The 11,031-nt window shown below is 25.0% G+C and overlaps 2 protein-coding genes across 3 annotated transcripts; one reads left to right on the top strand and one right to left on the bottom strand.

Moving 5' to 3' along the window:
• Positions 1–418: 418 nt before the first annotated feature.
• LOC132948571 (cytochrome P450 315a1, mitochondrial) lies at positions 419–4,389 on the bottom strand. The gene is made up of 7 exons (XM_061019096.1): positions 3,841–4,389; positions 3,455–3,636; positions 2,731–2,934; positions 2,498–2,631; positions 2,174–2,389; positions 1,891–2,103; positions 419–907 (listed from the first exon to the last, which is right to left on the bottom strand). The coding sequence occupies exons 1-7, from the start codon at positions 4,218–4,220 to the stop codon at positions 803–805; spliced, it is 1,434 nt and encodes a 477-aa protein (XP_060875079.1). The 5' UTR covers positions 4,221–4,389; the 3' UTR covers positions 419–802.
• Positions 4,390–4,623: 234 nt separating this feature from the next.
• Positions 4,624–11,031, top strand: LOC132948572 (ubiquitin carboxyl-terminal hydrolase 30 homolog). 2 transcript variants are annotated; one of them, XM_061019098.1, is made up of 9 exons: positions 4,624–4,944; positions 6,550–6,699; positions 7,088–7,260; positions 7,340–7,509; positions 7,585–7,699; positions 8,805–9,002; positions 9,080–9,261; positions 9,819–9,938; positions 10,753–11,031. In XM_061019098.1, exons 1-9 carry the CDS (start codon positions 4,830–4,832, stop codon positions 10,850–10,852), a joined length of 1,323 nt encoding a protein of 440 aa, XP_060875081.1. In that variant the 5' UTR covers positions 4,624–4,829; the 3' UTR covers positions 10,853–11,031. The 2 variants fall into 2 exon arrangements, with proteins under 2 accessions (XP_060875081.1, XP_060875080.1); XM_061019097.1 differs by having other exon boundaries at positions 4,625–4,944; positions 9,819–9,953.

Here is an 11,031-nt window from a genome sequence, read left to right as displayed (position 1 = left end):
AATATTGCTCTATGATATTTGTCTTACCTATGACTTACTAACCTAAAACCACCATGTTTCTTGATAAGCATCGTGTCAATGGTATTGCTTATAATTTCAGTAGGTACCTAGTACCTACCATTCTTTTGAAAATCGTAAATGTACATGAAAATGGTATCAAAAATAGATGTAGCTATTTATAAATTCACAAATCAGCAAGTACACGCGTTTTGGTTGTTTCAATTTTAAAATGTTAAATGTTCTAATAAATATTTTGGTAGGTAGTATAGATACACCATTGCTTGTTAAAATATTTTGATTCAATCAAACCGAATTAGGCCATGAAAAATGATTTTAGAGCACATATTCACCGTACATAGAAATTACAAAAAAATGCATAGGCATATATTATAGTAGTTTTGGAGACAAATGAATAAGAATGCTCATTATATATTTGTGTGGAAAAAAATAAGTAAGATCATTAGTAATTTTATTATCCATAACAATTTAAAATGTAATTCTAAAATTTAACATATGTTTAAAATTGACAATAAAAAATAAATTTAAATTTTTAAATTATGTTTATACTAACTTGAAAAATGATAATATAATATATTATAAAATAGAATTTAATTATATAATGTAACATTGTAACAAAAATTAAGTTGTAGTGATAGAAATTGCCAGTTGGTATATACATATTGCCTGTATCTGTATGGTTACTTAATATTATACATTTTAATAGATACATATTAGAGATGATACAATATTTGTATACTCCTGTATTGAATTATAAAGATTAATTATATATCAACTTGACAAATTATAACTTATGTATTTTTATATTTATTTGATCATCTGGCACTGTAATCAAATCTAATGCAATTTCAACTGGTTGCATTGTATGTATATTAAATCTTTTGATGCACTATATTAAAAAATACACAAATCATTAAACTTTTATAGATTATAACACATTTGTACAAAATTAAAATCAAAATATTTTAACATATTTTGAATAAAGGTAGAGAGAATCTTTTTATTCTTGTAATAAAATGTGGTGGTTTATTTTTTTATTGTGTACATGCTATATTACTCATGCCAAGTAACCTCCTAATATATATTTACTATAAAAAAATAATATCATCCGCATTAAAAATGTAAATAGTAAACATATTATTACAAACTATGTACAATTCCCAATATCTCACTGCTAAAGGTTGTTCTATAATAGAAAAAAAATTGTGTTTATCCTTGTCCCATTATGACAAAAATAAGATGAAACATTTTGTAGGTCTAACTTGTATTTACTGTAAAATATCAAATGATAGACCCATAAACAATCAATATAATACAGATAATGTAACTAATGTGCATGATGGAGTAAAGATTATTCATTGGATAATAAATATTATATAATAGTTTATAATTTTTCTCAATACAAAACAGCACCATAGTCCATTTTTTATATTCAACAAGTAACAACTACAATTTGTACATTTTCCCACAATATTTTTTGGATGCTCTAATGATGAGTGTGAATTATTACTTTTTTATCAACTTACAATAATTGTATAGCACATTGGTTATACTGTTACAGAATAATGTAAGAAAAAAAATTTTTTTAATTATTTTATGTTAAGCAATTCCAATTTTGTGCGATAACATTTAATAATAGAGTGAATTGACGTATTTTCAAAAATAATATTATCCATGCTTTCTAGCAAGTATTTTAAGATACTTTAATACGCAAGTTTTATAATATATAAATATGTAATGCTGATAATAAGTCAATTACCCTATTATTAAAGCTAACTACACAAAATTAGAACTGCTGAATATATATTTTCCGGATGTGGTGTCCTCTTAAAATTAGTATGTGTGAGCTCATGTTTTTTAGTTTTGTTTTACCTCTGATAGTGTTAGACACATCTGAACATGTGCCATTTTTTGTCCAATGCACGACCTTGCACCAAATCCATAAGGAAGGGTTGCAAATGGCTCATTTACACCATTATATTTATTATATTTTAGACGATTCCAGCGATCTGGTATAAATTCATTGGGGCTATTAAAGTATTTTCCATTTCTACTACTTGTGAACATAGACATAATGACTAAACTCTAAAATCAATAGTTAAATAAAAATAATTACATACATTCACAATATAAAAGGATTTTTACATGAACATACATTTGCTGGTATTTTGTGATCTGTTAAAAATATATCACTTGAAGGGATTCTTGTGAAAAAAGGTGCCAATGGATACATTCTTAGAACTTCTTTTAAAATATTATTTAAATAATCACATTCCAAGAAATCAGTTTCTAATAGGTTATGTCTTAAATTATTTTGTATACTCTTGTGAAGTCCTAGAGTATATAAAGACCATTGAGTTGAATAAGCAGTCTATAAATACACAATTAAAATTTTCTATTAACAAATAATAATTAAACAAATTATAAATATGTAATTATTTACATGTGAAATATCACATAATTTTTTTTAAGGCCTTACAGTATCACCTGCTGCGATTATAAAATCAATCATTAACCTCTTAATCATATCAATAGGTATGTCATGAACATTTAGCACAGAATTTAACAAACCATCACCATTAAGGCTCATTAATTTTGACACTAAATTATTCGCTAAAAAAATATATATTTAATTAATATTATAAATTAATAATTTATTTATTTGGGGGGGGGGGGGGGGAGACTTTATAATTGAAATTAATAAAATCTTACCACTTTCAATAGAATTATCAACAGCTATTACAAAATCATTCCAAATATTCAGTTTTAATAATTTAGAAGTTTTAGCAGGAATAACTGTAAATTTGACAGTACACTGAAATACTTTTTGTATGCATTGTGCTAAACAATTTATATCATTTGATAAGTCATTTTTACATTCATCATAAACTCTTCCAACCAAATGTGCCACCATAACTGTAAACCATTCAAATAATTTATATATATTATTAACAATTAAAAATTAACTATGATTAAAATAAAGTATGGTATACCTTATAAAAATACAGTTTGGATGATAACATAACACAACAGATCTTCTGTATCTTTGAATAACAAATAAAGAAAATATTTGAGAGGTTTTCTCCCATAAAATTGTAACTTATTTTTATTCAATTATTATTTGTAAATACAAAATATTAAATACATAAAGAACAGGAAACAATGATCAACTCAATGTAATTAAGAAGGTACCTACATAATACTAAGAAGCAACTATGTATGTATTGTGTTGTATGCTTTATAGAAAATCCTATGTATACAAAATTTCTATCAGTAAAATTACATGATTGACATTTAAGTATTATAATTTCTGAAATATACAAAATGATTAGGTATCAATGCTTTTTTATTTGTTGTTTTGTTATATTTAATCAATGTAAACAAAATGTTAACATTTATTATTAATTAGTTAAAAACTAAAACACTAAAAGCTTACACGATATTGAAATTTTGTATAAATCTGCTATAAGATTTGGAATTACTTGTCCATTACTCAATTCCCATTCATTTAATAAATCATTAATTACAATTTTATAAGATTTGATAAAATTTACATTCAAATCTTTCAACATAACTTTATTAAATATTTGTCTATATTTCCACCATTCTTTTCCATTCCTAAAAACAAATAAAAAATAGCATTAAAATGAATTGAAAGTTAAAATACTATTTCTATTTATACATAACGCTGTTCATAAAACTAAATTAATTTAATATTGTTTAAGTTGTTGATTTTTATATAATATATTAATTTATTTTACAATAATTATTGACTTTATAAGTTATGGGTAATATGAAGTTATTAATATTATAAAAATTTACATAAAATAGAGTCCACGTTTTTGGCCATATGTGTCATTGTAAAGTAACCATGCTTCTGGTAAAATATGTTTGGGAAATTTTCCTTCTTGTGCAAATAATAGTTTCATATCCAAAGGGTTACTAATCCAAATTGCATCAACAGAACCAAGCTTTTCTCTAAACACTGAACCATATTTTTGATGACGTTTGTCAATATATTCATGTAACTTACGACCACCACCAGCAGCCAAAATTGAAAACATTGTACCAACTAATGGTAAACCCTTAACAATAGGTATTTCTTTTTTTGATTCAGTTATTATAGTTTTTAAACTTGACGTGGACATAAATCTTTTTTTAGTAGAATTTACTAAAACTAATGAGCAATATCTATTAGCCATTTTAACTTTAAAGAATATTTTCAAATGTTGTAGCCTGTAGGCTATTAGACTATAAGATGAAATTGTGGTAAACTGGTAAAGGGTTAAGACTTAAGAGAGCATTACTAAGTATTAAGTAAAGGTGTAAGTGTATAACTCTGAACTCTGCTATTATCTATCTTTAAAGAAAAACATGTTATATCAACATAAATTTAACCTGATCTCTGGTTAAATGTGGATACCAGCATGTACCAGTCCGTATTTCCGTTTGCAACGCTGCCCTAGCCAGCAGCTCGCTGCTGTACTAAAGTCAATATTATTTTTAATAAAAAAAATACCCACACTGTTTCGATTTTTATCACAATATCATCATATGGTTAATTTTTACAGGTGAGGGATTAATGAAAATTGGGTGTTATCTGGTTATCATGTGATTTCAAAGTGCAAATTACAATTTATAAAGTATTTTACTATATAGTACAGATTCCAAAGTTCATTTGGGTTTTCGTTTTTATTTTACCTATTTTCTAACTTTTTTGTAGAATAGTTGAGTTTTCATTTTTATATATGATTGTTTGTGAATGGTGATTTATTTTTTAGAGTGACAACTATGAATTTATAAATTCAACAATGTTTAAGATAAATGGAAACCATTTAGCTTTTATTGGTGTAACTGGAGCTGGATTAGCATTAGTAGCCTATGTATTATTTGGTCCATCAAATAAACCAAAATCTACAAGAAAAAGTTAGTTAACCTAAATTAACTTCAATATTTCAAAAAAATGGATTGTGATTAGTTGTATAGAAAACATCATAATGACTTTATCAATATAATTATTTTAAATAAAAAAGAAAAAAATGTACTTTTTTATTAATGTTAATTAATACATTTTAAACGGTATTAAGAATGTACAGAATACAAACGTTTTCCTAAGTATATAATCAGCTTATTAACTACTAAACTACTAAAGGTTAAATGGAATCATACTTACAAAAAACAAAATAATATTATTTTCTTTCATATTAATTTAATGCAGTTCATATAAGTTTATTTTTATTTGTTTAAATTATGCAAATAATTATTATTTTGTTTCTCTTACATTTATTTAAGATTATAATTAGAATAATTCTTAATGATGACTTGACAATCATATTTCAATTTGTTTTCTTTCTTTTACAATATGAATAAACATAACATATTAAATATACGTTTTATAAAATCCATACTATGATTAAAATTTATAATCCAGTTTTGTTATTTAAAATATTTAGTTGAATGTAGTTTAATGGTCATATTTTTATTTTCAAAATGTGTGTTTTAGTGCAATGAATAAAAAAAAACAATTGATTTTTTAAAAAAGATTTAAGATGTTTTTTAAATAGTTTTTTATGCTGAATATAATGGAACAATTAATTATAAACATTTGTACTTTGGTACTTTTTAAGTTACACTCAAATAGTGTAGGTAATAGTTTATTAGTTAAAAATATAATGAACACCCATCCCTTTCAGAAGATTTTTAGATTCTGAGTGGTGCAATGAATGTAATGATTTTACAACGATATGTGTGTTTTTTTTTATTATTATTTGTATCTGTATACACGATAAGTATTTGAAATAATTCTTTAATTTCAAATTCAGTATCATTTGCGTTGAGAAAGTGAATCTTATTGGTGCATTGGGTAGGTCAACAAAGCGCCAGAAAAAACAAAATAAAAATTAAGAAAAAACTGGAATTATATATGCAAAATAGGTTTTAACATAATCGGTTTTGGTTTTTGGTGTAATAAATTTAAAAATATTATTTGTGGACTTGTGGTTGTTTGAAACTTCTAAAGTATACTATTATATTTATTAATTTAAAGAAATAATAATATTAATTCAACTTACCGTATTAAAAATAACTATATAAATATAAATAATATATCTAGGCTGACAAACCGTCCCCGCTCAGAACCGTTTTTTGTATACAATGATGTTTTATCATTGAATTTACTTTTAACACTTTCTAACTATCTATTACTGTAACCCACTGTACAGCAGAGTGACACCCACTTATCCTCTTTTTTTAATTGCACTTGTATACAGTAAATAATTTAAAAATAAAAAGTATTATTTATAAAAAAAAATATTATTTAAAAATTTAACTAAGAATACCTTTTTTGGTTATTATATTATAAAGTTATTTTTTATTTTTTTGTTTCACCAAATGCAGCATATAAATATTATATGTATAAAAAAAAAATCAAAAACTATATTTTAAGAAATTATTATTAAGATAGGGATCACAACATTATCTTAACTTAAAATAACTATATAATTGTATAAAACAAATAATTTTTGATTACAGGTGGTTTTTGTGGATTACAAAATTTAGGAACTACTTGCTATTTAAATACTTTATTACAATCGCTTGCCTCTTGTCCTATGTTTGTCGAGTGGCTTGATCAACAATCTAAGTCATCAACGGTGTCCTACACATTGAATAAAACACTTAAATGTAAGGTTTTTAAGAAATATATTTGTGTAAGGCTATGTTTATAAAAGTATGTTTTCAATAATATAGAATGAAGGAATAATACAAATTAAGTTGATGTACCTATTACATTTAATTTGATAGAGCTGCATTGTATATATACTTTGATATATTTTACTGTCAACCACCCAATTGTATCATAATAAAATAAAATTTATATTATTGAATATAATTTTTTTGATCATACTACATTTTTATGTGTATTTTATGCAATGTCTTCATGATGCAGTATTAATGTGCTCTAAAAATATTTTGATAAACCTGGATGACTCATGCGTTATGAGCACTTTTTTGTGTCCATAATTATTCCAACTATAATAATCAGTTATTATTTTTTGTTTTTAATTTAAAGTTTTAACAGGAGCTAGGTACAATAATGATGGTATACTTTCTCCAATAGAATTAGTAACTGTATTGACAAAAGTTGGATTTCATTTCAAACCAAACCTTCAAGCTGATGTTCATGAATTGTTCATTCATCTATTTTCTGTGATTGAAGATGAAGCATACAAAACAAGTTGTAGTGTAAGTTTACGGTTTTATCAAAAGTGTATTTTTTACACATTGTGTGTAATAATACCTTCTAATAAAATATTTTTTTTAGTTGGCTGATTGTTTAGAAACTAATGGGAATTTAATAGAAAAAGGAAATATACAGAATTCAATGAAGATAGTAAATAACATCAGCATTAATGTATATAATCCATCCAAAGCTGAAGGAGATTTATTAGAAAATGCAGCTGTAATATCTAATAATATTCTTAATATTTCTGGGTAATTTAATTATTATAATTATTTAAAGTAATGTTATTTTATTTAATATAATAATTTTAAATGATTATTTTATAGAAACATAGTCTTACAAGGTGATAGGAAATCGTTGGATAAAAATCAAAATGTAAAACCATCACCTTTTTTGGGTTATTTGTCAAATAATATAGAATGTTCTTTATGTCATCACAAAGTATGTATTTAATTAATAAATAAATAAATAATAACTATTTTTTATGAAAGAACAGGACTGTTTTGCACATCTTGAATGAACTTTGGCCATGATTTCCCTCCACGCAATCGACTTATAAATGAAACTATATTTCCAACTGCTAGTGGTGAGCGACGTCATGACCAGAGTGTCATATCAATATTATGGTTTTTAGTGAGATATACACGGCAGTGACCTGTTTTTAGACAGGTCCTGTTCTCTCTTGGAAAAGATTATAGTTAATTTGTCTAGCCACTATATTTTCTACCCATGGGAATAATTATTTTTCTGATAAAATTGAATACAATATGAATAAAATAAATTATTCCATATTTAAAAGTAGGTAGCTTACATTGCTTTAATGTATTTGATAAAAAAAATATTGATATTTATATAATTTGATACATTTCAATTTTTTTTTTGCATAATATGTTAAGTGGCATTTAAAGTTTAACTATTTGTTGTTTGGTGCTTATACAGTATGCCATCTACCATAATATTTCTGAGAACCCTGTAGCCCAGAGTAGATTTCCTAGACAATGTAGACTTATACTGTATAAGAACCATTTTTTTCTTTAAGATGATATCAATGCAGTATAATATTATGTTTACCCTCTCCAGGACACTCAAACATAACAAATTTAAGTTCAGCAAACAAATTTTGAGTTGTTAGCTTTAATATTAAAGTGAATTATCAAATATAAAGGTAACAATATTATCTAGGCATATCTTAGGTTTTCATTGATATTTTAATTTCAAAGTGAAATAGATTTATGTAAAGTATTAGAATTTTTAAATACCCATAACCATGAAGACTAGAATAAGGAGTCAAAACTCATACAGCCGTCTGCATGAATTAAAGTTCCGAAATGAGTTGTATAGTTAAACAGCCACAGTCTGCGCTGCATCTTTGTATGTGCCTATTTATATAACATAATCTATTAGTATTTTCAATAAAGAGTAGGTAAATGTCCTTTGTTTAAAGATACTTGAAAAAATGTAATATTTGGGTGGTATTTTCAGTATTTTAAAATATATTTAGTATGTATCTGTAATATATATACTAATTTTTAAAATTTTTTTTTAGTTATCCTTAAATTATGAAAAATTTTATGTTATATCATTGAGTTTACCTGAATATCCTCAACTGAAAATTGAATTAACAGATATTTTAGACCAGTATATAAAACAAGAGAAACTAGAAAATCTGCCATGTACAAACTGTGATAAAAATAATACCAAAACTGATGGAAAATCATATATAAAGAGTGTCAAATTTGGAAAAGTAATTTATTAATATTTAATTAATCAAAAAACTGACTAATAATAATTTATCATATCTTTATAATTTATAATGTTTAGCTACCTTCATGTTTATGTCTACACTTAGTAAGAACTCAATATTCTAAAGATAGACCATTAAAAAGAAAAGATTTTGTGGAATTTCCAGAATATTTATATATGGATAAATATACCAGTGTTTATGACCAATTAAGCAAGCTTAGGCAATCTAGAGAAAAAAGTTCTTCTGAACCATTAGAAAGGTGATAATTATTCATAATTTTAAGTTTTGTACCATAATATAAGCAACATGTATGATCGCAAAAGTCCAGATTTGGTCCAAATCCGCGCAGTATGTCACTTGCTTACCCATATTATCGTATTGTCATTAAATTATTATTACTATACACTACGCTACGTCACGTGCTTACCGAAGGATCTGACTGTCAAAAAGTTACGATCATACCTTGTTTTAATATCATGTTTTGTACGACTACATTTGAAAATGTCCAATGTGAATAATATTTATTTAACAGTAAATGTGTTAGTTGTTTTAAAATTCCATAAAAATATTGAATTAATTTTTTTAACACTGTATATGTGTATGATTTTGATTTTATCTCGAAATGGAATAATTTTAAATTAAGACTATTTTTCTCTATGAATTTATTTTACCATTTTTTTACTATAGCTAGTTGATAAACAGATTAAGTATATATTTATGTCTCGTGTACTTTGGTATTTTGCTGCTGCTTATTGATATTTTTAAATTATTTACCTTGATTAATTTATCTTATTTTAAATAATTTACATTGTATAGGTTAAGAGGAAATAAGTATACATACAGGTTAAAAGCTGTCATTGTCCATGTTGGTGAGCATAATACTGGTCATTTCAGTACTTACAGGAGAGGAATCACAACAGATCATTCTAGACACAGGTGCAGTGAAACAAGGTATTTCAATATTTTGCATGCCTCCCATTTTCAACCCCCCCCCCCTCTATTAAAATCTCCAAAATACAAAATATATTTTTAAAAATATTTACTCACATTATCAGGAAATTATATTAACACTTAATATATTTTATTATTGTGCATTATTTTGCATGATTAACATTTAACAGACCTCGATAAGAAATATTAACTAAGTATACTTCAATTATTTTATGTGAAATTTGAGAAATAATTTAATTACCTATATGCTATTTTACTACAATTGAAGGTCACCCAAGTCTTATAAGTAATTATGTCTTTTTCTGAAAGTATTCGAACAATGGTTTAAAAGTTATGTTTATGACAAATCAGAAATTTCTTGATAAATTATATTTGTAAGATAACAAATAATTAGAAATTAGTATACAAATATTGCTTAATAATTTTAAAGAAAACCCTGTTTTAATACATATGTAATGTAAATGCGAGTTATATGGAATTGTATACACTTATTATTAAGGTGCATTTAGTTTCAAAAATATTAAGTAAAATATGCTATATAAATTATGAACAAGATAAAATGGAGTGGGAACGAATAGGCAGGTTGGTGGGTGGGTGACAGAAAGCCATTAAAGGTTTGTGGTAGGCTTATGCGGGAGGGGGGGAATCAGAAAGTATGTATCGAGTGCTAACTATTTTTATCAATCATCATATAAACTAGTTAATAAACCTAAGCAGCCCATTAATTAGGTTCATTATCTTATTCTGTGTTATGAATAATAGAAAAATTAACTATATTTGTTTTATTTAAAATTTGTAGGTGGTATTTCACTTCTGATGCACACATTGAGGAAGTTACATTACAACAAGTTCTACAGTCAGTTTTCTATATGTTATTTTATGAAAAATGTGACACATAACCAATTTATTAGAGTTTAGAAACAAATTAAAATAAAAGATAGCATAATTTGTTTTTCGATTGAAGACTGCCTTATTAAATATCAAGACTTACAATAGTTGTTTTCTTATGTACAGTAATAATGTTTTGTTATAAATTATAATGTACATGTGTATTAAATTATAATTTGTTTAGAAATTA

This window comes from Metopolophium dirhodum, chromosome 7 (genome assembly GCF_019925205.1).
Source record: "Metopolophium dirhodum isolate CAU chromosome 7, ASM1992520v1, whole genome shotgun sequence".
In the NCBI taxonomy this organism is placed as follows: Eukaryota; Metazoa; Arthropoda; class Insecta; order Hemiptera; family Aphididae; genus Metopolophium; species Metopolophium dirhodum.
Note: the sequence above shows the minus strand (reverse complement) of the source record. Positions and strands in the feature narration are given on the sequence as shown.

Excerpts from the sequence above, each read along its gene's own strand:
- LOC132948572 (XM_061019097.1), top strand. The coding sequence starts at position 4,830 with ATGTTTAAGATAAATGGAAACCATTTAGCTTTTATTGGTGTAACTGGA. Across the intron at positions 7,261-7,339 it reads CATACAAAACAAGTTGTAGT|TTGGCTGATTGTTTAGAAAC; the intron begins GTAAGTTTACGG and ends TATTTTTTTTAG. Across the intron at positions 9,954-10,752 it reads CACAGGTGCAGTGAAACAAG|GTGGTATTTCACTTCTGATG; the intron begins GTATTTCAATAT and ends TAAAATTTGTAG.
- LOC132948571 (XM_061019096.1), bottom strand. The coding sequence starts at position 4,220 with ATGGCTAATAGATATTGCTCATTAGTTTTAGTAAATTCTACTAAAAAA. Across the intron at positions 3,637-3,840 it reads AAACGTGGACTCTATTTTAT|GAATGGAAAAGAATGGTGGA; the intron begins GTAAATTTTTAT and ends ATTTGTTTTTAG. Across the intron at positions 2,935-3,454 it reads ATACAAAATTTCAATATCGT|TTATGGTGGCACATTTGGTT; the intron begins GTAAGCTTTTAG and ends AATGGTTTACAG.